The 27,717-nt window shown below is 37.7% G+C and overlaps 4 protein-coding genes across 4 annotated transcripts in view; all 4 read left to right on the top strand.

Annotated features, from left to right (window-relative positions):
* LOC104439852 (cysteine-rich repeat secretory protein 38) overlaps positions 1–634 on the top strand; it is a 28,691-nt gene extending 28,057 nt beyond the window's left edge. The window contains exon 2 of the mRNA XM_039300085.1: positions 142–634. Coding sequence (XP_039156019.1) covers positions 142–477 — 336 coding nt within the window. The 3' untranslated portion in view covers positions 478–634. The remainder of the gene's footprint in view (positions 1–141) is intronic.
* Positions 635–6,153: 5,519 nt separating this feature from the next.
* Positions 6,154–11,250, top strand: LOC104456549 (cysteine-rich repeat secretory protein 38). Its single transcript, XM_039300084.1, has 3 exons — positions 6,154–6,168; positions 7,300–7,491; positions 10,768–11,250. Exons 1-3 carry the CDS (start codon positions 6,154–6,156, stop codon positions 11,248–11,250), a joined length of 690 nt encoding a protein of 229 aa, XP_039156018.1.
* Positions 11,251–21,407: 10,157 nt separating this feature from the next.
* Positions 21,408–22,313, top strand: LOC104439863 (cysteine-rich repeat secretory protein 38). The gene has a single exon (XM_010052877.3). It carries the CDS (start codon positions 21,485–21,487, stop codon positions 22,205–22,207), a length of 723 nt encoding a protein of 240 aa, XP_010051179.2. The 5' UTR covers positions 21,408–21,484; the 3' UTR covers positions 22,208–22,313.
* A 3,323-nt stretch (positions 22,314–25,636) lies between these two features.
* LOC120286686 (cysteine-rich repeat secretory protein 38-like) lies at positions 25,637–27,050 on the top strand. Its single transcript, XM_039299070.1, has 2 exons — positions 25,637–26,018; positions 26,545–27,050. Exons 1-2 carry the CDS (start codon positions 25,678–25,680, stop codon positions 26,930–26,932), a joined length of 729 nt encoding a protein of 242 aa, XP_039155004.1. The 5' UTR covers positions 25,637–25,677; the 3' UTR covers positions 26,933–27,050.
* The last annotated feature ends 667 nt before the right edge of the window (positions 27,051–27,717 follow it).

Here is a 27,717-nt window from a genome sequence, read left to right as displayed (position 1 = left end):
GATCCTCTGGTCTTCGACACATCTCTCCTTCTTCACATTGTCAAGTTCTTTAGTTCTTCAGTTCTATTCCTTCATCTTCACAGCTTCAGTTCTGTTTCTTCATCTTCATATCTTCAGTTCTGTTCCTTCATCTTTACCCAGATCGACAATGCCAACAAGTTCTACATGTGGAACGTGAACAACGTGAGCCACCCGGAGGCGTTCAACGGCAGGGTAAGGGGGCTGCTGACCGGGCTGGTCGAGGAGGCTTACACTGTGCCGAAGCTGTTCGCGACTGGAGAGATGGGACTGGAGGATAAGACAAAGCTGTACGGATTGGTGCAGTGCACGAGGGATCTGTCGGCGACCGAGTGCAAGGAGTGTCTCAAGGGCGCAATCGATGAGCTTCCGAGCTGTTGCGACGGGAAGGAAGGTGGGCGAGTGGTTGGCGGGAGCTGCAACTTTGTATACGAGATTTACCCTTTTGTCAATGTTTAAGAGTCCTCGCCCAAGGACCTAACTAAGTGTGGTTTGATTATTCCCTAGCGGGGGTGTTCCTAGATAGTAAATAAAGTGAAGGCGAGTTTGGGAATTTACCTGAGACTCTTTCATTAGTTTAATGGTTTATATAGGCCGTTTGCAAATAGAAATTTGATGTCTTTATCAATGTGTCATGACTGATGTCTTATACAGATGTTATCATTATATTTTAAGTTAGCATAACTAAGACTATTCACAAGTTTATATTGTGGGACTGTTATGACATAGAAGTTATAGTGTACGCGCGTGTATATATATAATGAAAATCCAATCATCCACAAGTTGATGCATAAAACTTTATCATCTACAAATTATATGGCATTTTTCATCGCCATTTTGCCAATGTTATGTATGTAGAAATGTTTTCGGAATGGTTGGTGCAACTTTTTTCTTTTTTTGGACGGTGGTGCAGAACATATTATTATTGTGGAAGTACCTTTCTCGTTTGTGACCATTCAATGCCCTAGGTAAAGAGAATTCCGGTGATTGTGTTCAAATATTGATATATCCAATCATATCATGTGCTTGGCCGAATTTTGTATTCCTGGGTTTAGTCCAGATAATCCTATCAAGATCAGAGTTACCTCACTTAACTCAGTCCAATTATAATGTAATTTATGTGAGCTTAATACTACTAAATGGTAATGCTCCTAATGTGTAGATGTAATTTAATATTTTTGTTTGGGAGTCGAGATCGATCAACAATTTTTCTATGCAATGAATGGGGTCACCAATAATTTGGTGTCACCAAGAGAAGTTTTGAGAAATTCCCACCAAAAATATAAATATTGTCACCACTTGACCAACCTCTATCATAAATAACCACATGTAGAACGCCATGGTATATGGATTTCCAACTTTGTGCAGATGTTTACTATATCTAATCTAATTTAGGTTCAAAATGTCCTAAAGCACAAAATTTTAAAATTTACGACATTTTGCCCATCAAAACTAAAAAGCAAAACATTCTAAAGTTCTTTTTGTTTTTTACAATGGAAAGGAAAGGACAAGACCACCTTTCATACATTTCTACTGGTCCAGAATTCGAATGTCATTTTTTTTTAAAATTGTAATCAAGTGCAAATGGGATTCTTGTGTATTTTATGATATTTTACAATGACCGATGGTGTGTTCACCACAAGTAAGTGGAAAACGTTGTAAAATGCAATATCTTATAGTTTATGGTTTCATGACATTTTCTAATGCATAAAGTATTAGTTCTTTTAATTGAATGAGACCACGCTGATTTTCATAACTATACTACATTGGCATAAAACAAAAAACAATAGATTCTATAGTATCCTAAAAATCCCATTCTATAATTTCGAAAATTCTTCCAGTTGCCCACTCTTTGAAAATGTTTCTTGGGTTCAAAATTGCAAAGTCCTTGCTCCAGACCTATAAGCCGTAGATGACACCTCTTGAACTAGGGACGGGACAAATGGATTTGGTTGAATGGACGGGTGACTGATTCACATGTCTCTAAAAGCACAAGATACGCTCTACGAGAGAATTACTGTCTTTAATAGGGAAAATGATATTAATAGTTTACATACGATCATGTTTGAAATTAAAAAACGTTCGAGTATTTCATTATTGCATGATTTATTTTATTATGCCAGAGGTGGGATACATAATTCTTCGAAACATAGACAATTAGCCGAGTCGCATCAAAATCAGAAGAAGTTTGAGATAACAGCGACGCTGACTAAGATGACATTAGAAAGTAGAGATGTGCATGATTACCTAAAATCACCAACTCTTTAGAATTATTAAATTCTGATTTGCCTAGTAAACGCAATTTACCAGGAAAATGGAGTGTTATATACTATTATCTTAGGGGATATTATCCTGGGTCGTGCTCTGATGAATCAATCATCACTAAAATTATGAATTTGTTACATTATGTTATGTGCTAATGTTGGAAATTACTGTATTTAGCAATAACAAATAATCACACAAGAAATATATTACGTATCACTTGTCTATGTGATTTTTATGCTTTTAATTTACATATGGATCTCCCTTTGCCTTTGTGCTTAAACAATTGGTTAAACTCTTTTATATGGTATTAGAGGGCGAGCAGCGTCCAACGGTGAGACTCATAGCGGCGTCCGGCAGCATGACTGTGTGAACTGTAAAGTCTGAATGAAGAGTTAATTTGGGGCTCATCAAGGTCATCTCGACATCTTCTACTTCTTCCTTTTGGAGCCCTAAAGTAACCGGTTCTGTAACCGGTTCCGGTTCATTTTTAAGTTTGACACTTGAATCCCTAAAAGTAATTATATTTTCTTGGAATATAGCCTTCTAAAAAATATTTTTCAAAGCGCCACCTTTCTCGCGAAACAAAAGAAACATTAGAGAGTTGGTATTTTCTATGCTTTATCGAAGTAAGCTAAACATGAGTAGGCAATTATCAACGGAAAAGGAGATGGGCTGCCGCGGGCTATGCTAATTCTTTCCGTCTTGTCTCTACCCACTTAAAGAAATGTGAGAAGGCAATCATCATTATATCGTAGCGAGGAATTTAGCATTGCCGATGTAAACATTGGTTGATGAAATTGATTTGTGTAGCTTTTATACAGCCGTTTCCTACCATGCCACAGCGAAATAGGACCAAGTTAAATAAAATTACCATTTGAAGTATTTTTGTGATGTTGTTGGGAGTGTCGAGGGCTAGTTAATTGCTAATGTTGTCCTCTATCGACTATGACTATTCCTATTTGATTAGATTGTGTGATTACGGAATTACAAAGGTTTGCGACTGTTGAGAGTCATTATCATTAAAGTTTGTATGTATGAGGATAAATTATCAGACCAAGCCCTCCATTCTCATTAAAGCTTAGTAAAATTTTGAATTCCTTTGTAAGAATGAGAAATTATTTCGTGAGATATTGTAGGGTAAACACATGTGGGTCAATGAGTGTAATTGGAGACTGAAAAACATGAATAACTCAAGTGTAAATGTAATCTTCATTGTATCGTTTGATTTATAGTGTAATTGTTTGTTGTTCTCCCCGTGAACATAAGTCACATCACCTGATTGAACCATGAAAATTCGGCATTCGATTTATTTTCTTCGTGTTAAATTTATTATTCGATCGCTTATTGTCGTAGCACTGTCCTTCCTCTTGGAGATCTTCTCGAAAAAAAGAAGAATATGGATGTGGTACGTCGAACCGGACACAACTCCCTAATGTTGAAAACGTATGATTTGTTAATAGATTCCCACTTCTCCAATGCTAGAATGTCTCTCCCACTTTGATTGCATCGGATGGCGTAGCCCTAAGATACAGATGTGGTCTAAGAGAATCACCGATCCTAATAAATCCATTGTTACCAGACTCACTTGCTTTGAAGAAATGTTTCACCTCGGGCTCATATTTGATCATGATCTTATGTGGTTAGGGCGTAAATATTGTAGGATCCTCGAGAGAAAATGAGAGAGAATTAGTTCATCTATACTCAATTGAAGAGAAAGGTATTTATATCTGAACAAAATGCATAAGAAAGAAAATAATGTAATCTAATAAGGAAATCAACTATTTTAGAAAATTAATAAAATATTAAATAACATCCCCGATATCTAATGATATTTTTAAAAGTATTATCTAATAGAGAATTCTCTACCATCCATAAATATACAACAACAAGGGCAAGCTTCACTCCCTATTAATATCAAAAGAACACAACCTTATTTTCTCTCCTTAGTCATGCAATTGTAATCAGGCATGCGCGGCATTAGTCACTGCAAGAATATCCTTTGGAGATCTTCTCGAAAAAAGAAGAATATGGATTTGGCACATGGAACTAGATGCAACTCCTTAATGTTGAAAACATATGCTTTGTTAATAGATTCCCGCTTCTCCAATGCCAGAATGTCTCTCCCACTTTGATTGCATCGGATTGCGTAGCCTTAGGATACAGATGTGGTCCACGAGAATCACCGATTGTAATAAATCGGTTGTTGTAGAACTCATTTGCTCTTCAGAAATGTTTCACTTCAGGCTCATATTTGATCATGATCTCATGTAGTTTCTTGCCACCTCTACTTCTCCAAGAGCAATCACAAGCAGAATGTCAAAAATGCGTAATTTTTTTATGATCTTCAAGAGAAAAGGAGAGAAAACCAATTCATCTTTACACAATTGAAGAGAAGGGTATTTACACCTAAACAAAATGCGCAGGAAAGTAAATAATCTAAATTAATAAGGAAATCAACTATTTTAGAAAATAAAGAAATATTATCCCCAATATCAGATGATATCTTTAAAAGTATTCTCTCATAGAGAATTCAGCACAAGGCATGCTTCACCCCCAGTTGATATCAAAAGAACAAACACATTCTTCTTTTCTATCCTTAGTCATGCAACTGTGATGGGTCATGGGCAGCATTAGTTACTGTGAGAATATCCTTTGGCCGATTCTCACAGGGTGACGCTGCAAGATTCTAAATTCCATCGAGCGTGCAACGGAGGGAAAAAAAGAAAAGAAAAGAAAAAGTTGCGGGTCCCCTTGGCAATTGCCAGCTCAGATCTCATCCCAAGTCAACCACTTTCCATTGGGGGGGGAGGTTAGCTACTAGAAGACGGTGCCGGCCTTAATTAGGCCGCAGGTTTAGTGCTTATACGGCTTTAACTTCAGATTAACAAGATGCCGAAGCTAGTTCAAGGTCAAATGACGAAATTATGTTCTCTGTACGCGGTCTTATTTTCAATAAACGATAAATAATTCTTTTTTAGGTAACCCCCCATATGCCTACTTATATTGAAGTACTAAGTGCCCTACAATAGTCAAATTAGATTAAGCTCGAAAGAAATGAAACCAGTGTCCACCTTCCAGAAGTTCTCATGGCCGCGGACACGAGCATGGCTACAGTAAACAGCGTGTTTTTATTTTTAATTTTATATTATTGATATGATAAGTTATCGTATTGTTAGACTGATATAGAATCTCATAATTTGTTGTTCTTAACATCTTTTCCCACTTTATACAGCAGGTATTTCCGAATGCTTTGATTAGCTGGGCTTCATCCAGTGACCACAACTTGAGCTCTGAAAAAAGTATCATAGCGTCAAGGCAATTGCCATCAGAGTGTTTGTAGGAGTAATAGCATTGCCGGCGTAAGGATTGGTTTATCGAATTGATTTGTGCAGTTGTATAAGGCCGTTTGATACTATACCATGACAAAATATGACCAAACTAAATTAAAATTACCATCTAATGTGTCTTGTAATGTTGTTAGGAGTGTCGAGGGGTAATTAGTTGCTAATGTCATCCTCTATTGACTGTGACGATTTTAATCTGATTATATCGAGTAATTATAGAATCACACAGGCCTGTGGCTCTTGAGAGTCATAATCTTAAAGTTTGAACATTTGAGATGATGGACTAGCAGACGGAGCGCTTCTTTTCTTGTTCTAGAAACCTGAAATATAATTTGCTTTAGCTGCATACCTATGTAGCACCATTTGTGTTTCCGATTGTGTTCAACTAGCATTTCAGGTAACCATCACTTAATTTGACTGGAAATCGGCTTACTTCCTTTTTCTTATAAACGTCATATGCCATCGCAAGGTTTTTATAACAAAAAATTAGAAACGCTTCATTTCATATGGCAAGAGGGGTAGGGGCATGAATGAGATGAAGGTACTATCGTATACCAATATACAATTTGTATAGGTGCATGTAGCATTTGTATTAATTTGAAAAAAGTTTAGTTGACTTTGCAGAAATATCCCGAGAGAAAATCCGTTAAGGGGCTCCACTTCTACAATTAATCTTTGAATAAGTCTACCAGATAAGCTAGACTTCCGGGGCAAATGGTGAAAAGAAAAGTTTACTAAAAACATCATGGTTTGACTAGCTAGCAAATGAAACCTCGTACATGTTTGTGTTCTTCTTCACATGTATGATTCTAGAAGACTTTTTTTTTTTTTTAAAGAATATTCTAGAAGGCATTATGAATTTCAGTGCATTTTTTCTGTGTGGGTCCACACGTATTTTTCAACAGTTACTCAAGTCTAGAAGTCCCTACAATGACCATGCAAACGAATTAATCTCACGGGAAATTGATAGAACGTTTAATTCAAAAATTTAAAATGATAGATGAAGAGAGACCGTATGCTTATGAAAAGAATATGAATCTCATGAGCAAACGGCATTTAAAGCTCATCTCCTTTTCCATTGAAGATGGCCTTGTGATGTCTGCAACATCAGCAATTTTTACCTTACTTTGACAAGTTTCTTCAGCTCAAAAGTGGACCTACATCTTCCCGCATAACTTACCATTTTAATGCGTAGTGAAGTGTTCTGCGTCAGCTTAATTACACCGCGTGCGAGAATGGACCTTCCCCACAAAAAACAATCCGATACATGAGATTACTTCACGAGCCATCTTCGGTTCAATATAATACAAGGTTTCTCGAGTTGTTGTAGCCCGTATTTGCAGCCGACTGCTCCGCGAGCTAATCCACTGAATTTAATCCCATCTCTTTTAAAATACTTCAACGACGCCGGCCACGATCGAAGATTCCTACACAATAAAAATTGAACATGTGAAGTTGCAAGGTCAAACCACGTCGATTCACACCTTCAATGATATCCTCTCAACGCCTATATAGATGCATGCAAATAACAGACTCATCTCATTCTCATCACAAACACTGTACAAAGGTGACATAGCTTCATCTCACGGCACATTCATATCGTATCCTCACGTAACGATATGTCTTCGGCCCGCTTTGTCTTGCTCTCGCTCTTTTCCGCCCTCCTCCTCAGGACCGCCCGGGAGACGGCCCGCTCTTCCACTTCTGCACCTCCGGAAACTTCACCGCAAACAGCCCCTACGAATCCAATCTCAACAAGCTCACCAGCTTCCTCCACACGAAGACGCCTCCCTCGGGCTTCGCCCTCGACTCCATTGGCCGACACCAACACCGGGTCTATGGCATCGCACTGTGCCGAGGTGATGTGTTGTTAAGGAAATCCCTTATGATGTTTTGAAGATGACAAAATAAATCAAAGGCTACTAACATGTTTAATGGTTAAGGAAAAGACCATGCAGATGTTAGAACATGTAGAGGATATTATCAAAGTCAGAAGACGGCCAGAAGACTGAACGTAACACATGTCCAAAATATATTCTGAAGATTTCCAGACTTCTGTGTCAAAGTCTGAAGACTGCCAGACTCGAGACTCAAAGTCTGAAGACTGCTAGACTCAAGACTCAAAGTCTGAAGACTGCCAGACTTTAGTGTCAAAGTCTGTTCTACATCGAAGTCTGCTCACTCGACAAATTCCAGACGAACGTGAATCTGAACCAGAGACAGACTCTATACGAAGTTGAACTGGGTACAGACCTTAAAGCTAAATCTGTTCAGAAGTAGATATGTTCAGACCCAGATTGTAAAGTCTAGAGACTCAGATAGTAAAGTCTAGAGACTCAGATTGTAAAGTCTAGAGACTCATATTGTAAAGTCTACAGACTCAGACTTTACATCCAGATTCAATGAATCGTAACTCAAGCCCAATCATACAACGGCTAGTGATCTGGTTTGGATTCCACATCAAGATTGATTTGATTGATTCAATCTAATTGATTGACGATTGGATCTTGAAGACAAGAACTTTCTATACGAAGAAGCTTTACTTATGGAAACCAAGATTTCGTTTGTATGGGCGATCGGAATCAATTTGGGATTTTACCTTTGTCACTCAACGGCTACCAAATCTTCTAGATACAGAGCTGTCCAATGGGTATATTGGAAGACGATTCTCCGGGATACTGTCCAACGGGTAGTTTGGAAGTGGAGGAGTATTTAAGGATATCATGGACCGATGAGCAAGTAAGAGACGGAGCGTAGAATTTATAATTCCAAAGTCTGAGCGACTTTTGATCATATACTTGTCTCTTGAGAGCTTAAACGTTTGTAATCGTGAGAGAAATACCAAAAGAGTGACTTAGTGAGATAGTGTGATCTACTACTAAGTGTTTGCACTCGAAGTTGTAATCTCTTGTTGATTGCATATTGGAATCCAGCCAAGAAGGCTGTTATCGTGGGAGAGTGGACGTAGGCTTGGATTAAGCCGAACCACTATAATTTCTGTGTTCTTATTCTCTTCCCTAACTCCTTTATTTTATTCATACTAGCACTCTCAATTGGTATCAGAGCTAAGTGTTCGGTTTATAAAAGTGTTTTTACTTTTGAGCTAAAGATTCTTTTTATGGCTAGTATGTTGGCACCAGGTCTTATGGAAGGGCAAAGCAACACAAGGCCACCATATTTCGATGGAAGAAAATACAAGCAGAATGGCCAGAAAAGAACAAAAAAAGAAGAAGATGATGAGCAAGAAAAGTTATGCTTGATGGAACATTCAGAATCTGAGTCCGACTCGGACATAGACTCGTAATCAAAGTCTGATTCGAACCGCACTCGGAATTCGATGAGGAAATCCAGGGGGAGAAATCAAATCCAAAATAAAAGGAAAAGAATCGTGATCATCTCAAAAATGCAACAAATTGAGGGGGAGCTTTGATCAATTATGGAAAAATCTTTTTGGATTGATTGTGATCTTGTTATGAAAAGAAGGAAGGTAAATGTGTCAGAATTTATTCTAAAAAATCCGGTTAGTGCATCTTTTATTACCTTTTGTCATTAAACAAATCTCTTATTGATATTATTATGACAAAAAAAAGGTACGTGCATTTTATGATGCATCCGTGATTTTTATTGAATATTTGCTGATATATATTATCGAAGTGAGCTATATTGCATATCTTTAATATTCGATAAAAGCTGATTTTTGGAAATTATATGTCATATTCTCTACGTGAATCCATTATTATCGCTTTTTGATTATGACAAAAAGGGGGAGAAGTTATGAATATGCATATGTGCTGATTGGTTAATATTATATTATCTATGGCATAATATTGAGCTGCGATTATTTTCTAAATATTATTATGCTCAATTTATTTGCTATCTTCTGATATCCTTTGATTTAAATTAAAAGCATGTTTACAAATCTGCATATTCAGAGATTGTTTTGTCATCATCAAAAAGGGGGAGATTGTTAGGGAAATCCCTTATGATGTTTTGAAGATGACAAAATAAATCAAAGGCTACTAACATGTTTAATGGTTAAGGAAAAGACCATGCAGATGTTAGAACATGTAGAGGATATTATCAAAGTCAGAAGACGGCTAGAAGACTGAACGTAACACATGTCCAAAATATATTCTGAAGATTTCCAGACTTCTGTGTCAAAGTCGAAGACGCCGGACTCGAGACTCAAAGTCCAAGACGCCGGACTCAAGACTCAAAGTCTCGAAGACTGCGGACTTTAGTGTCAAAGTTGTTCTACATCGAAGTCTGCTCACTCGACAAATTCCAGATCGAACGTAAATGCTGAACCGGAAGACGGACTCTATACGAAGTTGAACTGGGCAGTGCAGACCTTAAAGCTAAATCTGTTCGAAAGCAGATATGTTCGGACCCAGTTGTAAAGTCTAGAGACTCAGATAGTAAAGTCTAGAGACTCAGATTGTAAAGTCTACAGACTCATATTGTAAAGTCTACAGACTCAGACTTTACATCCAGATTCAATGAATCGTAACTCAAGCCCAATCATACAACGGCTAGTGATCTGGTTTGGATTTCACATCAAGATTGATTTGATTGATTCAATCTAATTGATTGACGATTGGATCTTGAAGACAAGAACTTTCTATACGAAGAAGCTTTACTTATGGAAACCAAGATTTCGTTTGTATGGGCGATCGGAATCAATTTGGGATTTTACCTTTGTCACTCAACGGCTACCAAATCTTCTAGATACAGAGCTGTCCAATGGGTATATTGGAAGACGATTCTCCGGGATACTGTCCAACGGGTAGTTTGGAAGTGGAGGAGTATTTAAGGAGATCATGGACCAATGAGCAAGTAAGAGACGGAGCATAGAATTTATAATTCCAAAGTCGAGCGACTTTTGATCATATACTTGTCTCTTGAGAGCTTAAACGTTTGTAATCGTGAGAGAAATACCAAAAGAGTGACTTAGTGAGATAGTGTGATCTACTACTAAGTGTTTGCACTCGAAGTTGTAATCTCTTGTTGATTGCATATTGGAATCCAGCCAAGAAGGCTGTTATCGTGGGAGAGTGGACGTAGGCTTGGATTAAGCCGAACCACTATAATTTCTGTGTTCTTATTCTCTTCCCTAACTCTTTTATTTTATTCATACTAGCACTCTCATGTGTCACCCTCAGTCTGCAAGGCCTGCGTGGCAGACGCTGGCGCCGAGATCCAGCGCCTCTGCCCTCGCAACAAGGGGGCGATAATGTGGTATGACGACTGCATGTTCAAGTACAACGACACCAACTTCTTTCGCCAGATCGACAAAGCCAACAACTTCTACTTGTATAACGGGAACAAAGTGAGCGACCCTGCGTTGTTCAACCTCAGGGTAACGGAGATGCTGACCAGGCTGGCTAAGAAGGCCTACTCGATTCCGAAGCTGTACGCGGCGGGAAAGAAGCGAGTGGACGGTAAGACGACGCTGTACGGATTGGTGCAGTGTACGAGGGATCTGTCGGCGGCTGAGTGCAAGGCATGTCTAGAGGGCGAAATCGGCGCGATTCCGATCAAGTTCAGTGGGCAGGAAGGTGGGCGACTGGGTGGCGCGAGCTGCAACTTTCGATACGAGACTTACCGTTTTTTTAGTATTTAAGATTCCCCGCTCGAGGACCTAAGCGCGGTTTGATTATCCTCTAGCTAGGGTGTTCCTAGTGGAAATCACGACAAAAAAAAGTGAAGTGGGGGATTATATCTGACACTCTTTCGTAATAAGAAAGGAACTGTGCGATATCTTCAAGACGAGAAAATTAGATATCTCTTTCATTGCCTATCTAACAATTGAAGTTTTGAGCTCCATATGCTTTATGGTTCTTCAATTAAAGAATGCAATCTTTTCTAATTTGACTTCCCTCTTGTGCATTCCATATGTGAAATTTCGGTTTGGCCGAATTTTGTGTTATCTTGGGCTTAGTCCAGATAATACTATTAAGATCAGAGCTTCCTCACTTAACTCAGTCCAATTATAATGCAATTTATGTGGGCTTAATACTACTAAATGATAATGCTCCTAATGTGCAGATGTAATTTAATAGTATGTTTCTTTAGGCTGGATCGATCCATAATTTTTCTATGTAATGAATCGGGTCACCAAAATTTGGTGTCAACAAGAGATAGTTGCCATAAATAACCAAGTATAAAATGTCATAATATATGGGATTTTAACTTGATGACTTTCTATAGGCATTCACTATATCTAATCATATTCAGGTCCAAAATGTCCTAAAGTGCAAAATTTTAATTTACGAAATTTTGCCTATCATAACTAAAAAGCAAAACATTCTAAATTATATATATTTTTCTTTTGTAATGCCATATTTTTATTTAAATGTAACCAAGTGCAGATGTGATTTTTTTTAATGTATTTTACAATATTTTACAATGACCAATCGTGTTTTCACCATAAGCAAGTTGAAAAACGTTGAAGATCTTATAATTTATGGTGTAATGAAATTTCATGATATTTTAAATTATTAACTCTTTTAATTGAATGAGGCCACGCTGATCTTCAAAACTATACTACAATGTCATAAAACAAAAACAATAGATTCTATAGTACTATTAAAATCCCATTCTATAATTTAAAAAAACTCTTCCAGTTGTCCACTCTTGGAAAAAGTTTCTTTTGTTCATAATTGCAGAGTCCTTACTCCAAACCTATAAGCCGCAGATGATCCCTCTTGAATTAGGGGCGAGACAACAGGCTTCGGTTGATTCAACATATTACTGATTTGTATGTCTCTACAAGCGCAAGATACGCTCTACGAAAGAACTACTGTATTCAATAGGAAAATGACACATAAATTAGCGACCCTTACAAAGAGGACACTAGAAACGTGCATTATTACCAAAAATCACCAACTCTCTAGAATTATAAAATTCTGATTTGCCTAGTAAACGCGGTTTACCATTCAAATGGAGTGTTATCTGCTATTATCTAAGGGGATGCCATCCTGGGTCATGCTCCGATGAACCAATCATCACCAAAATAATAAATTTGTTACATTATTTAATGTGCTAATGTTGGAAATCACTGTATTTAGCAATAACAAATAATCACACAAGAAATATGTTCGTTTATGTTAAAATATTGCAGATCACTTATATTCGTGGTTTTTATGCTCTTGAGTACATGCAGATCTCTTTCTACCTTTGTGCTTAAACTTTTGAGTGGACTTTCTAATATGGTATTAGATTCAATTTCTGTGTGCAACTCCCAAATCATCAAATTCCTCTTGTTGTAAATTCAGCTTGCATGCGAGAGAAGTGTCAAAGTATCCAACATCATTTGTTTATAATATCTATATGCTTTTTATTAACATGTGGTTTCTATTCATCTATCATTCTAAGTTTTCCGATTGAACTCTCAATCAATTTCCCGTGAGACAAATTCATCTACACACTCATTGAAGGAGCTTCTAGACCTGACTTTTATTGAAAATTATGTCTGAACCCACAAAGGAAAAATGCATTGAAATATATGCAAGATGTAACCACGTAATGTCTTCTACAATTAAAAAAAAAAAAAAAAGTCTTCTACAATCATACATGTGAAGAAGAACAAAAATAAGGACGAGGTAGTATTTGCTAACTAGTCAAACCTTTCGACCAAAAGGCCAAAAAAAAAAAAAAAAAGTCAAACTTCGATGTCTAGTAAACTTTACTTTTCGCCATTTGCCCCAGAAGTCTAGCTTATCCGGTAGACCTATTCAAAGATTAACTCTAGAAAGTGGAACCCCTTAACGGATTTTCTCTCGGGATATTTCTGCAAAATCAATAAAACCTTTTCAAATTGATACAAATACTACATGGACCTATACAAATTATATATTGGTATACGATAGTACCTTCGTCTCATTCATGCCCCTTCCCCTCTTGCCGTATGAAATGAAGCTATTTCTATTTTTGTCATAGTAAACTTGCGAGAGCATATAAAGTTGAGAAGAAATAGGAACTAAGCCGATTTCCAGTCAAATTAAGTGATGGTTACCTAAAATGCTAGTTGAACACAATCGGAAACACAAATGGTGCTACGTAGGAATGAAGCTAAAGCAAATTATAGTCCAGGTTTTGTAGAACAAGAAAAGAAGCGCTCCGTCTGTTAGTTCATCATCTCAAACGTACAAACTTCAACAATTATGACTTTGAAGACCACAGACCTGTGTGAGTGTATAATTACCCGATATGATCAAATTAAAATCGTCACAGTCGATAGAGAACGACGTTAGCAAGTAATTACCCCTCGACACTCCTAACAACATTACAAGACACCTTAAATGTTTATTTTAATTTAAATTGTTCATATTTTGTTATGGCATAGTATCAAACGGTCATATAAAACTGCACAAATCAATTTCATGAACCAATCTGTACGCCTTTAATGGTACTATTCCTACCTACACTATGATGATGATTGCCTTGTCGCATTTTGTTTCTTTGCATATGACACTTCTTTCAGAGCTCAAGTTGTGGTCACTGGATGAACCCCAACTACTCAAAGCATTGGCAAATACCAGCCATATTAAGTGGGAAAAGATAAGAGGAACAGCAATTTATGAGATTTTATATTAGTCTAATTATACAATAACATATCATATCAATCAAAAGGAAAAAAAAAAAAACACCGTTTATTGTAGCGATGCTTGTGTCAACTGACCACGAGAACTAACATCTTTCCGGAAGGTGAATTATGGATTAATTTCTTTCGGGCTTAATCTAATTTGAATATTGTAGAGCACTTAGTACTCCAATAGAAGTAGGCAATAGTACTATTAGAGAGAATGGCATTATATGGGGATATCTAAAAAAGAATTACTTATCGTGTATTGAAAATAAGACTGAGTAAAGAGAACGAAATTTCTTCATTGGACCTTGAATTAGCTTCGCCATTTTGTCGTATCTGAAGTTAAAGTCGTCTAAGGACGAAAACTGAAAATGGTAGGGGTGTGCGGCCTGGAAGTACGGCCGGCACCGTCTTTTTTAGCTCCTACTCAACCTCCCTCCTCTAGAAAATGGTTGACTTGAGATGAGATTTGAGCTCGTAATTGCCAGGGGACACGCAACTTTCTTTTTTTCCTCCGTTGCACGCTCGATAAAATCTAGAATCTTGCAGGGTCACCCTCTTGGAATCGGCCAAAGAATATTCTTGCATCGGCCAAAGGATATTCTTTTTTTCCTCCGTTGCAGCATAAAATCTAATGGACCATTTGGTAATGCCCTAGTTTATTTATTTTTAAATTTTTTTATTCACGGAAATAAAAATATAATAGAAATCTGTTTATATAGATTTTTATTCTCAGTAATAAATTTGTTTCCAAAAGTAGATTAGGAATAGAAATAAAAACAAAAAAAAAAAAATTACTTATTTGTTCCTAGAACAACTCAAGAAACAAGTCTTTTCTTTTTTTTTTTTTATTTTTATTTTCTTTTTTTCTTTCTTTTTCTCTTCCTCCTATTCTTCCCTAGTCGATTGCTTGCCAAATGAGGCTCAACAACCTCACCGGGTGCCTCACTTAGCCACAGTGAAACTCGACCAATCGACACTAACCTCATGGTGCCCAATCGAGGCAGAGCCTTGCTAGTGGCTTGGCGAGGTTGCCTTGCCTAACCCGTCAAGGTGAGGTCAAGCCTCGCTATGCCAAGATGAGGCTCCCCCAAGGCTAGCGACTTGCTAGAGGTAGAACAAGAAAAAGTAAACAAAAAAAAAAAACATGTAATAAAATTATTAATAAATTAAATGAAATTATAAGTCACAAAATATTTGGGATTGCACTAAAAGCATTTTTGTTTTAGAAGTAAAAATTTTGTTTAGTTATCAAATACATTAAAATGCTTAGAAACTTATCAAAGGAATAGAAATAGAAAAAATATTTCTGAATAAAAATTGTTTTCGAAAACAAAAACATTACTATACGCACCCTAATGCTATGCATGATCGATCATAATTGCATGACTAAGGAGAGAAAAGAAGGTTGTGTTTGTTCTTTTGATATCAATTGGGAGTGAAGCATGCCATGTGTTGATGTATATTTGTGGATGGTAGAGAATTCTCTATTAGAGAATACTTTTAAAGATATCATTAGATATTGAGGATGTTATTTAATATTTCGTTATTTTCTAAAATAGTTGAGTTCCTTATTAGATTAGATTATTTTCTTTCCTACGTACTTTGTTAAGATATAAATACTCTTCTCTTCATTTGAGTATAGATGAATTGATTCTCTCTCCCTTTCTCTTGAAGATCCTCTCCTACTACAATATTCACGCCCTCAACACATAAGATCATAATCAAATATGAGCCTGAGGTGAAATATTTCTTCAGAACATTTCTTTTGTGCATTTTACAATATTTTACACCAGCTGATCAAAAAAAAAAAAAAAAAGTGGGAAAACGCTGAAATATGTAAGATCTTATAATTTATGGTGTCGAAATTTCATGATATATAAAACTATTGATTCTTTTAATTGAATGAGGCCACGCTGATTTTCATAACTATACTACAATCTCATACAGCAACAAAAATATATTCTATAGTACTATTAAAATCCCATTCTATAATTTCAAAAACTCTTCCAATTGGCCATTCTTTGAAAAAGTTTTATTGTGTTGACCCCTCTTGCATTAGGGACGAGACAGGACTTCGGTTGATTTAACAAGTTACTGATTCGAACATCTGCACCAGCACAAGATACACTCTACGAGAGAATTATTGTATTCAACAGGGAATATAACACAAATAATTTATGCATGATCTCCTTTGAAATTCAAAATCATTCGAGTATTTCATAACCGCGTGATTTGTTTTATTATGCCAGAGGTGGGTTAGACAATTCTTCGTAGGATAGATAATTAGTCAAGTCACAACAAAATCAGAAGAAGTTTGAGATAATCAGCGACGCTGACGAAGACAACGCTAGAAACGTGCATGATTACCTAAAATCACCAACTCTCTTGAATTATAAAATGCTGATATGCCCAGTAAACGCAATTACCAGTCAAATGGAGTGTTATTTGCTATTATCTAAAAGGATGTAATCCTGGGGCATGCTCTAATGAGCCAATCATCACTGAAGTTATAAATTTGTCACATTATTTTACGTGTTAACGTTGGAAATCACTGTATTTAGCAACATCAAATAATCACACAAGAAATATATTCATTTCTGTTAAAATATAACTCATCATTTTTCTACATGATTTACATGCATTAATAGAGATACAAGATACGTGCTTAAACTCTTGGGTGGACTCTTTAATATGATATCAAAGTGAGGTTCTGCCCCAATTCATTTTGCGTGTGCAACTCCCAATTCATCAAATCCCTTGGGTCGTAAATTCAGCTTGCACGTGAGAGGGGTGTTAAAGTGTCCAATATCATTTGCTTGTGGGATTCATATGCTTTTCATTAACATGTGATCTCTATTCACCTATCAATTTGAGCTTGAAAATTGAACTTTCCATTGATTTCCACAAGACAAATCCATCCACGCGGTGAAGGACTCCTAGACTTGAGTATATTGAAAAATATGTCTTGTCCCACATAGAAAAATTGCATTGAAATATATGCAAGATGTAAGCTTGTAATGCCTTCTAGAATCATAATTGTGAAGAAGAGCACAAATATGTACCAGGTAGCATTTGCCAACTACTCAAACCATGGTGTTTAGTTACTCTACTTTTCACCATTTGCCCCAAAAGTCTAGCTTATGTGATAGACTTCTCCAAAGATCAATTCTAGAAAGTGGAGCCGCTTAGCGGACACTTTGTAATTTTCTCTCCGAATATTTCTGCAAAAGCAGCTAAACCTTTTTCAAAATAATACAAATACTACGTGAACCTATACAAATTATACATTGGTATACGATAGTACCTTATCTCATTCATGCCCCTTCCTCTTTTGCCGTATGAAACGAGGCTATTTCTAATTTTTTGTTATAGTAACCTTGCGATAGCATATGAAGTTTATTAGAAAAAGGAAGTAAGATACATGATTTCTGTTCAAATTAGGGGATGGTTACTTGAAATGCTAGTTCAACACAATCGGAAACAGAAATAGTGCAACATGGGAAAGCACCTAAATGAAGTTATATTTCAGGTTATTAGAACAAGAAAAGATGCGCTTGGTCTGCGAATCCTATCTCATACATACAAACTTTAATGATGATGACTCTCAATAGAAATAGACCTTGTGATTCTATAATTATCCAATCTGATCAGATAAAAATCGGCAGAGTTGAGAGAGGACGACATTAGCAATTAATTAACCCTCAACACTCCTAACAGCATTACAAGAATACTTTAAATGGTAATTATAATTGAACTTGGTCATATTTTGTTAGGGCATAGTATCAAACGGCCATAAAAAGCTGCACAAATCAATTTGATAAACCAATCTTTACACCGGTAATGCTAATCAAAGCATGGCAAATACCAACAGTATAAAGTGGGAAAAGATGGGAAGAACAGTAATTTATGAGATTTTATATCAATCTAACAACGCAACGACATATCATATAACTAAATAACTCATTTACTATAGCCATGCCTGTGTCCACGGCCACGAGATTTGACATCTTTTCAGAAGGTGCACAATGGATTCATTTCTTTCGAGCTTAAGCTAATTTGACTATTGTAGGGCACTTAGTACTCCAATATAATTAGGCAATAATACTATTAGTCTACTAGAGAGAATGGTATTATGTGGGGGTTATCTAAGAAAGAATTATTTATCGTGTATTGAAAATAAGACTGAGTACAGAGAACAAAATTTCCTCTTCTGACTTTGAACTAGCTTCACCATTTTGTCTTCTCTGAAGTTTTTTTAAAGCGCGAAAACTGCGGCCTAATCAACGCCGACGCCTTCTTTTATTAGCTATTAGTCAAAGTCCCCTCCCCTAGAAAAGGTTGACTTGGGATGAGGTCTGAGCTTGTAATTGCCAAGGGAAGCCGTAACTTGTTTTGATTTTTCCTCCGTTGCACGTTGGATAGAATCTGGGAAAAGTGAAAAAAAAAAAAAATCATAAGCATATTACTTTAGTACAAATTTAGTACTAAACCTTTCAATTTAATCAATTTAATCATAAATATTTTTATATTGATATTAATTTAGTCCAGCTAGCCAATTTAGATCGAAAATTACTGACATGAACGCTAGTGGTCTAACGTGATATGAACTAACGTAAAATATATTTTTTATAATTTTAATTATTTCAGAATTTTTAAATATTTTTTTTTTTTTCTTTTTCTTCACCCTTTGGCCAATGAGATCACCGATCGATCATCGCCGGTCATAGGCGAGGGTGCAGGCCCCACCTAGATCCAAATGAGGTTCAAAACCCTAACATGTTGGCTGACAAGGGCTGTGACACCTTCGCATGTTGGCCAACGAGGGCCATGACCCTTGCCTAGATTTGGATGAGGGTATGACCCTTGCTTGTGGCCAACAAGGGTGCAACGCCTCACCTGGATCTAGGCGAGGGCCCAATGCCCTTGTAGACCAACAGGTGAAAGTTTCAGCCATTGCTTGGATCTAGGCAAGGGTAGACATACTCGCTTTTGGCCAAAGAGGGCACAATGGGCCTCACCCAAACTAGCCTATGGCCACCAATGGTTGGTCGACAACCTCACCTACCAAGAAGAAAAATTAAAAAAAAGAAAAAAATATATTAAAAAATTCTGAAAAATATTTAAAAATTATAAAATTTGTCAATGTCAACTATTCTTGCAGTATAGGACTATTGGTATCCATGTCAACAATTTCTAGCTTAAATTGGCTGAATGAGCTCAATTGGTACCAACATAAAAAGATTTATAATTAAATTTGTCCAATTGAAAATTTTAAAACTGAAAACCAATGCAATAGATTTATGACTTTTTTTTTATACTTTTCCCAATAGAATTGAGAATCTTCCAGCATCACCCTCTTGGAATCAGGCAAAGGATATTCTTGTGGTAAATAATGCCATACATGACTAATCGCAATTGCATGACTCAGTAGAGAAAAGAAGGTTGTGTTTTTTCTTTTAATATCAACCGGAAGTGAAGCATGCCTTGTGTTGATGAATATTTATGGATAGTAGAGACTTATCTATTAAAGAATATTTTTAGAAATATCATTAAATATCATTATTTCTAAGATAGTTAATTTCCTTATTAGATTAGATTGTTTCCTTCTTATGCATATTATTTGGGCATGAATATCCTTATCTACTAAAGTTAGTTGACTAAAGATGTAGTATTTAGTGATATTCTTTCCATCTCTCTAGAAGATCATAGAATATTTACACCCCAACCACATAAGATCATGATCAAATATGAGCCCAAGGTGAAACATTTCTTCAAAGTAAGTGACGTTTGTATCCTAAGGCTACGCCATCCGATGCAATCAAAGTGGGAGAGACACTCTGGCATTGGAGAAGCGGAAATTCATTGACTAAGCACACATTTGCAACATTAGGGAGCTGCATCCGGTTCCGTGTGCCAAACCCACATTCTTCTTTTTTCTAGAAGATGTGCAAGAGTAAAGACAATGTTGTGAAAATAAGCGATTGAATAATAAAATAAACATAATAAGAAAATAAATTGAATATCGAATTTACATAATTCAATTAATCGATGTGACCTTAATCCACAGGGAACAATCGATTTTATTATGAATTAAATGATACAAAATATATTACATTCACACTCGAGTTATTCAAATACTCTCAATGTTTACCAATCTCCAATTACGCCTAATAACCTACATGTGTTTAGCCCCACAATTCCTTACGAAATAATCTCTCAATCTTATAAAATGATTCGTAAATCTCATCAAGCTTTAATGAGAATGAAGGGCTTGGTCTACTAATTTATTCTCATATATACAAACTTTATTAATAGTGACTTTCAAAAGTCACAGACCTTTATAATTCCATAATTACCCAATGTAATCGGATAGGAATCGCCATAGTTGATAGAGGACAACATTAGCAATTAACTAGCCCCCGACTCTCCCAACGACATCACAAAAATACTTTAAATGGTAATTTTATTTAATTTGGTCCTATTTCACTATGGCATGGTAGCAAACGGGGGTATAAAACTGCACAAACCAATTTCATCAGCCAATCTTTACATCGGCAATGCTACTATTCCTACGTACGCTATGATGATGATGATTGCCTTGTCACATTTCTTTTAAGTGGGTAGAGATGGAGAGAATTAGCATAGCCCACGGCAGCTCATCTCCTTTTCCATTGATGATTGCCTAGTCATGTTTTAGCTTACTTTGATAGATTCATTAGCCCTAAAGTGGACCTACATCTTCCTGAATAATTTACCCTTTTAATGCGAAGTGCAGCTTCCTGTGTCAACTTAATTACACGAGTAAGACAACATTTCCTTGCGATAATGGACCTTCTCTCCCCTTAAAATCAATCCGATACACGAGACTACTTCCCGAGCCATCTTTAGTTCAATATAATACAATTGTTTCTCTCAAGTTGTCGTAGCCACATTTGCGGCCGAGTGCTCCGCGAGCTAATCCATTAATTTAAACCCATCTCTTTTAAAATACTCCGACAACGCCGCCCATGCTTGAAGATTTCTACACGATTAAAATCGAACTTACGAAGTTGCAAAGGAAAAAGTCGTACGTCTGAAAGTCCTTCCCTTTGGTCAAACCACGACGATTAACAACTTCGATGATATCCTCTCATATCCCCTCGACGCCTATATATATATATATGCATGCAAATAACATACTCATCTCATTCTCATCGCAAACACAACACGAAGGTGACACGACTTCACCTCACAGCACATTCATATCAAATCTTTAAGTAACGACATGTCTTCGGCCCGCTTTGTCTTGCTCTCGCTCTGTTCCACCCTCCTCCTCCGGGCCACCCTCGGCGCCGACCCTCTCTTCCACTTCTGCTCCACCCCCGAGAACTTCACCGCGGGCAGCCCGTACGAATCCAACCTCAACAAGCTCACCAGCTTCCTCTACACCAAGACCCCTTCCTCGGGCTTCGGCCTTGGCTCCATCGGCCAATACCAAGACCAGGTCTATGGCCTTGCGCTGTGCCGGGGTGACACATCGCCATCGGACTGCAAGGCCTGCGTGGCAGATGCTGGCGCCGAGATCCGCCACCGCTGCCCTCACAACAAGGGGACGATAATCTGGTACGACGACTGCATGTTCAAGTACCTTGACACCGACTTCTTCGGCCAGATCGACAATGCCAACAAGTTCTACATGTGGAACCTGAAAAACGTTAGCGACCCGGACGCGTTCAACGGCAAGGTAAGGGGGCTGCTGACCGGGCTGGTCGAGGAGGCTTACACGGTGCCAAAGCTGTACGCGACTGGAGAGATGGGACTGGTGGATAAGACGAAGCTGTACGGATTGGTGCAGTGCACGAGGGATCTGTCGGCAACCGAGTGCAAGGAGTGTCTGGAGGGCGCAATCGGCGAGCTTCCGAGCTGTTGCGACGGGAAGGAAGGTGGGCGAGTGGTTGGCGGGAGCTGCAACTTCCGATACGAGATTTACCCTTTTGTCAATGTTTAAGAGTCCTCGCTCAAGGACCTAAATAAGTTTCGTTTAATTATTCCCTAGCTAGGGTGTTCCTAGTGTAATACATGGTAAATAAAGTGAAGGCGAGTTTGGGAATTTACCTGAGACTATTCATCATGCGAATGGTTTATATAGCTGTAAATAAAAATTTGATGTCTTCATCAATAATTTCTTACATAAATGTTCTTGCTATGTTAAGTTAGCGTAACTGGGGCTATCCTCGAGTCTATATTTTGCAGTTGTGGCAACATAGAAGTTACAGTTCTTGTGTATATATGATGATAATTGACCATCCACAAGTTGATACGTAAAAATTTTTAGTCTACAACGCCATTTTGCCAATGTTTTGTATGTGGAAATGTTTCCGGAATGGTTAGTGCAGAACCTATTATTATTCTGGAAATACATTTCCCGTTCATGACCATTCAATACCCTAGGTAAAGAGAATTTCCATGGTTGTGTTCAATTATTGATATATCCAATCATATCCTCTCTTTTTTCTTTTTATTTTGAAATGTATTACATATGACTCGAATGTTTACTTTTAAGATGCCAAACAAATAAGTTACATGCATCGCGCAATTCTTTAAGTCTTTCGTATAGAATAAGTAAAGCCTAGTAGAGTTCATCTCTTCTCCATGGTCACCAACATTATTAAGTAAGGTTTATAATTTCCTTCAATCAGGATCTGGGTGGGCACATGCTCTTACACCACCCAAGTGTAATGTTAAACACATAATCCCAAAAATAAGAATAAAGAGAAGTGAAAGAAAAATAGAAATCCACAATTCTTACTCCCTACCCTTAGGGGGAGAGAGAGAGAGAGAGAGAGAGAGAGAGAGAGAGAGAGAGACGGGGGGCCTTTGACAATCCTGACAGAGAGGTAGGGAGACGCGGGGCGGGTTGACTAGGCAGAGGCGAGGGCTTCAACGGCCGGGATGGCGGCTTCGTGAGGCTGGCAACGGCGCTCGGCCAAGAACATTTGACATTCACATGAAAAAGAGGGATAAGAACTGAAGGAGTCATAAACTTCTCAATTTTGCCAGTGTAAACTTAAGCCTTTATGGGAAATTTTAATGTAATTCTTCCTGCCAATTGTAGGCGACAATTGCTGACCTGGCATCCAGTCAACATGAGCTATCCTACATGGCAAGCTAATGTGGAGTTATTGGGGATCACCATGTCAGTAATATCCTACGGTAATTTCTTGAAGAGTTACACTGGAATTTCAAGCAAAAATTTAAGGTCATATTGACAAGATTGAAAAAATTAGAATTGAATTGGCATTCATATAATAAAGTTATGACTAATTTTGGTAATTTTATCTCAAAAAAGGAGAGTAGAGTGGGGGGATTTTTAGCCTCGAGAAAATCCACTCATGCAGACTCCAAATAATTATCGTGAAAACGTAAATCTATACACCCAAAGGTAGATTCGACTAGTCAAGAAAATGAATATTGTCACCACTTGACCGGCCACCTCTTGGGACTACCGAGGCTTAGTTATTTGAGTTTATAACACATTATTTTAATATGAAAGTCTATGAAAAAGAATACACTCACTCGTTGTGAATTGATGTGTTGCGTCACGTGTCAAAAACAATTTCGTTATGAAAAGCCAATAATTACGACTACAAATGTGCTTGTTTTATCGACCAATCTATGACATTTAATATTAATCTATAACACGATCACCAGATATGATCATCTCGAGAAACAATAAGAAGAAGAAGAAGAAAAACCGTCTACCATAGTTATTCACGTGTCCACGGCCATGAGAGTCTACATCTGTCCGGGAGTGGAAATGGATTTACTTCTTTTGTGCTTATTCTAATTCGACTATCATGGGCCTACGTAGCATTCCGTGACATGAGGTTCCATGCACCTTCTTGAGGATAATACCACTAAAAAGAATTCTCATATTGAATTATCCAAAGATATACTCGAAATTCCGAAGGGACAACAGTTGACTTTTGAACTAGTTTTCATTTCGCCATTTTGTTTTCATTATAATACCTACATAGCAACGAAATGTTTGACCAAGAAAACCGCGGCCTAATTAAGCTCAATGCCGTCTTTTTTTAGCCATTTGTCAACCTACCATTCTAGAAGGGTTGACTTCAGATCAGATCTGAGTTCATAGTTGTCAATTTTTTTTATTTATTTTTCCTTTGTTGAGCATTCAATAGGATCTGGAGCAAGAGGGCTATGATTGTTACTTTGATATTAACTGGGGTTGAAGCATGCCATGATCCTCAAAAGATCATGATCAATTATGAGCTCGAGGTGAAAATTCAACTTTTTTTTTTTTTTTGTAATAATTGACGAGATAGGGAGCAATTTTGCTCCCTGACCGCAACTATTCTTGTGTATCGAATTGAAATTTAATGGAAATGTTAGTGGATAGCTGCCATTTCTAGTGGTCGACATAGGTGGTGCGCCTTGCTGGTCCTCACCATCCACTCGAATCAAAAGCCAATACCGAGAAAACCCCCCTAAGAAAAAGAAGAAAAGTACAAAAATAAGAAACTTCGATTTCTAGAATTCAAGCTCAGTAATTGGTCGTGCCTCAAAAGTGGACCAAAAAAAGCTAGTAAAAAACAAATCACATGCTTAGTGGTTCAAGAATAATGGCCATTAGGCCGAACCCGCCAGTCGCGGTGGCTCTCGGTCGAATCCGCCAGTCACGGCGGCTCTCGGTCGAATCTTCTCTGCACTGGCCTCACTTTGGCTTGACAGATTCGATCATACTACAACCAGAGCTTACATTTTTAATGTGATTTCTTATGTTTACTTAACTGTTTCTTGAAATGTGTTGGATTTTTATTCAAGTAGAATATATTAGAAAATGAAAGAATCCATATCATCTAGACAGCTTTGCAAAATATGACTTTATAAGTTCATTGGCCTCTCAATATATGTGCATATTTCGTTTTTGATAACTATGTCATGCACACCTGTGTGATCCATCTGTCTATCACACGCTTTGAGTATTTGCACAGATCCTCTAAATTTAAGATCCAGAAATCTATTCACATTGACAAGATGATTCGCTTAATATTAATTAAGATCAAGTATTGAAGCAATCGAATATCTTTGAAACATATGACATATTATTGCTCTTTGAGGATGGACTTAATTGCCTTTTCCAACTTATCCAGCACTTCATTTGGTACTTCCATGATGTACAAAGGAAAAACGTGTTGTCTTTGGCAACTTTTTCATGCTCGGTGCCAATCAACATCGTTTATCACCCACAAGCAGTTTGTGACGGTGCTATTGGTTGAAATATCTCCGGAAAGTTGACAAGGTCCATGCCACTCAATTGAATAGTCAAAGTCAACATTTTCAGCTCTATCATTCTAGCCTCTTACTTTCCTTCTTCCCTTACTCAATTAATCATCATTTTCTTTCTTCAAGGAGCCAAAACCTCCCTAGTCTTTAATCTGTACAAGAGTCACAAGTATGTTTCTCTCCAGATCAATCCCTCTGTTCCTCCTTTCTTTCTTCCTTCTTCTCGACACAAGCTTCAGCGCTGATCCGCTTTACCATATCTGCTTCGGCAAAGATAACTACACTTCCGGTAGTCCTTTCAAAACCAATCTCGATAGCTTGCTCACTACTCTCGTTTCCAAGGTCCCTCCCAGTGGGTTCGGAACCGGCTCAAGCGGCGAGGGGAACGATCAAGTGTACGGGCTAGCCCTTTGCCGGGGTGACGTATCGAGCTCCGACTGCAAAAGTTGCGTCTCCGATGCAGGCCCAGAGCTTCTGCAGCGTTGCCCTGAGCAGAAGGGTGCTATTATTTGGTATGACAGCTTTCAGCTTTTAACGACTCATGGAGTCCGCTTTGAAGTGTAATAACCGATGCCAAACCGACTGAAAAAAGTGATAATTTCAAACTACACTAAAGGTTAATTTCTGCTTAAAATGGCTTCAACTTCAACTATATCTAGTCTAAAACATTGTTCTCTGTGGTTGGTATAAATTAAAAAATGCTCTTTATGTAAACCAAAATTGGTTTAACTTTTCTAGCCATCAATTTGCTAGGTTTTCAATCAAAAGATGTTCAATTTTTTTTTCAAATAGATCATTAATCCAAAAGTAAAAGGCAGTGTGACTCGTTTGTTTGAAAAGCATATGCTCTGGAAGCATAAATCAAGTATTTAAAAGTAAGTAAATCATCCGGTTCCATTCTCAAATTAACCAATTCCATTTTCCCTCGATTGCTCCTATACTTTCTCTTCCTCATCCTAATTATTATTACTATTTTTGCTTTGCTTCGACACGATATTTCATATGTCGATTCATGATTCTCTCAATTGGCGCGCTTAGGTATGACAATTGTCTCCTCAAGTATTCCAATGTGGAATTCTTCAGCAAGATCGACACCAAGAACAAGTTCTACTTGCTCAACGTGCAGGACGTCGACATGGACTTCATGGAATTCTACAGGAAGATCAAGCAACTGCTGGGCAACTTGACGGACGAAGCCGTGGCTGGTCCCAAATTGTATGCGTATGGCGAACTCGGGCTCGGAGGGTACAAGACACTGTTTGGCTTGGCGCAGTGCACGAGGGATCTATCCGCAGATGACTGCAAGACGTGCCTCAAGGGCGCGATAAGTGACCTGCCGAGCTGCTGCTATGGCAAACGAGGGGGCAGAACCGTTGGGGGGAGTTGCAACGTTAGATATGAGCTTTACCCTTTCGTCGATGTTTAAGATTGTTTGAAACTCAGTGATCTTCGCTAATGGATGCAACAGGCATGTATGATGCATCAAAGTTTGAAGAAATTAAATCCAATAATTGATGAATCTCATGAGGATGTTTAGTTTTTCAGGTTCAAACTTTTGTAACAAATTTCTTGTTTTTTCCTAAAAGTGTTCACTCTAACTGAGCATGCAACAAAAGAAAGTGGTCTTAAACTTCAATATAACACCTTCTAAATCCTACATGAGAGAGAGAGAGAGAGAGGAGAGAGAGAGGGAGGGAGGAGGGAGGGAGGGAGGAGGAGGAGGTTGTGTGGTGATATATCAATGGAGACTCAGTTTAAGTTACCAGTTAAGTATCTCCTTGTGAGGGATTGGTTATGGACCTACATGAATTTATTTGTGGAGAGAGAGAGAGAGAGAGAGGGGAGAGGGAGGGAGGGAGGGAGGGAGGGAGGGAGGAGGAGGGAGGTTGTGTGGTGATATATCAATGGAGACTCAGTTTAAGTTACCAGTTAAGTATCTCCTTGTGAGGGATTGGTTATGGACCTACATGAATTTATTTGTGGATTGAGACTCAGTTTAAGTTACCAGTTAAGTATCTCCTTGTGAGGGATTGGTTATGGACCTACATGAATTTATTTGTGGAGAGAGAGAGAGAGAGAGAGGGAGGGAGGGAGGAGGAGGAGGTTGTGTGGTGATATATCAATGGAGACTCAGTTTAAGTTACCAGTTAAGTATCTCCTTGTGAGGGATTGGTTATGGACCTACATGAATTTATTTGTGGATTGTTGCCA

The sequence above is a fragment of the Eucalyptus grandis genome, chromosome 8, assembly GCF_016545825.1.
Source record: "Eucalyptus grandis isolate ANBG69807.140 chromosome 8, ASM1654582v1, whole genome shotgun sequence".
In the NCBI taxonomy this organism is placed as follows: domain Eukaryota; kingdom Viridiplantae; phylum Streptophyta; class Magnoliopsida; order Myrtales; family Myrtaceae; genus Eucalyptus; species Eucalyptus grandis.
Note: the sequence above shows the minus strand (reverse complement) of the source record. Positions and strands in the feature narration are given on the sequence as shown.

What these genes read in the sequence shown, in the direction of transcription:
- LOC104456549 (XM_039300084.1), top strand. An exon ending in TCGCACTGTGCCGAGGTGAT is followed by an intron (nt 7,492 to 10,767) that starts GTGTTGTTAAGG and finishes TATTCATACTAG; the next exon opens with CACTCTCATGTGTCACCCTC.
- LOC104439863 (XM_010052877.3), top strand. Translation starts at nt 21,485, where the DNA reads ATGTCTTCGGCCCGCTTTGTCTTGCTCTCGCTCTGTTCCACCCTCCTC.
- LOC120286686 (XM_039299070.1), top strand. Translation starts at nt 25,678, where the DNA reads ATGTTTCTCTCCAGATCAATCCCTCTGTTCCTCCTTTCTTTCTTCCTT. An exon ending in CAGAAGGGTGCTATTATTTG is followed by an intron (nt 26,019 to 26,544) that starts GTATGACAGCTT and finishes TGGCGCGCTTAG; the next exon opens with GTATGACAATTGTCTCCTCA.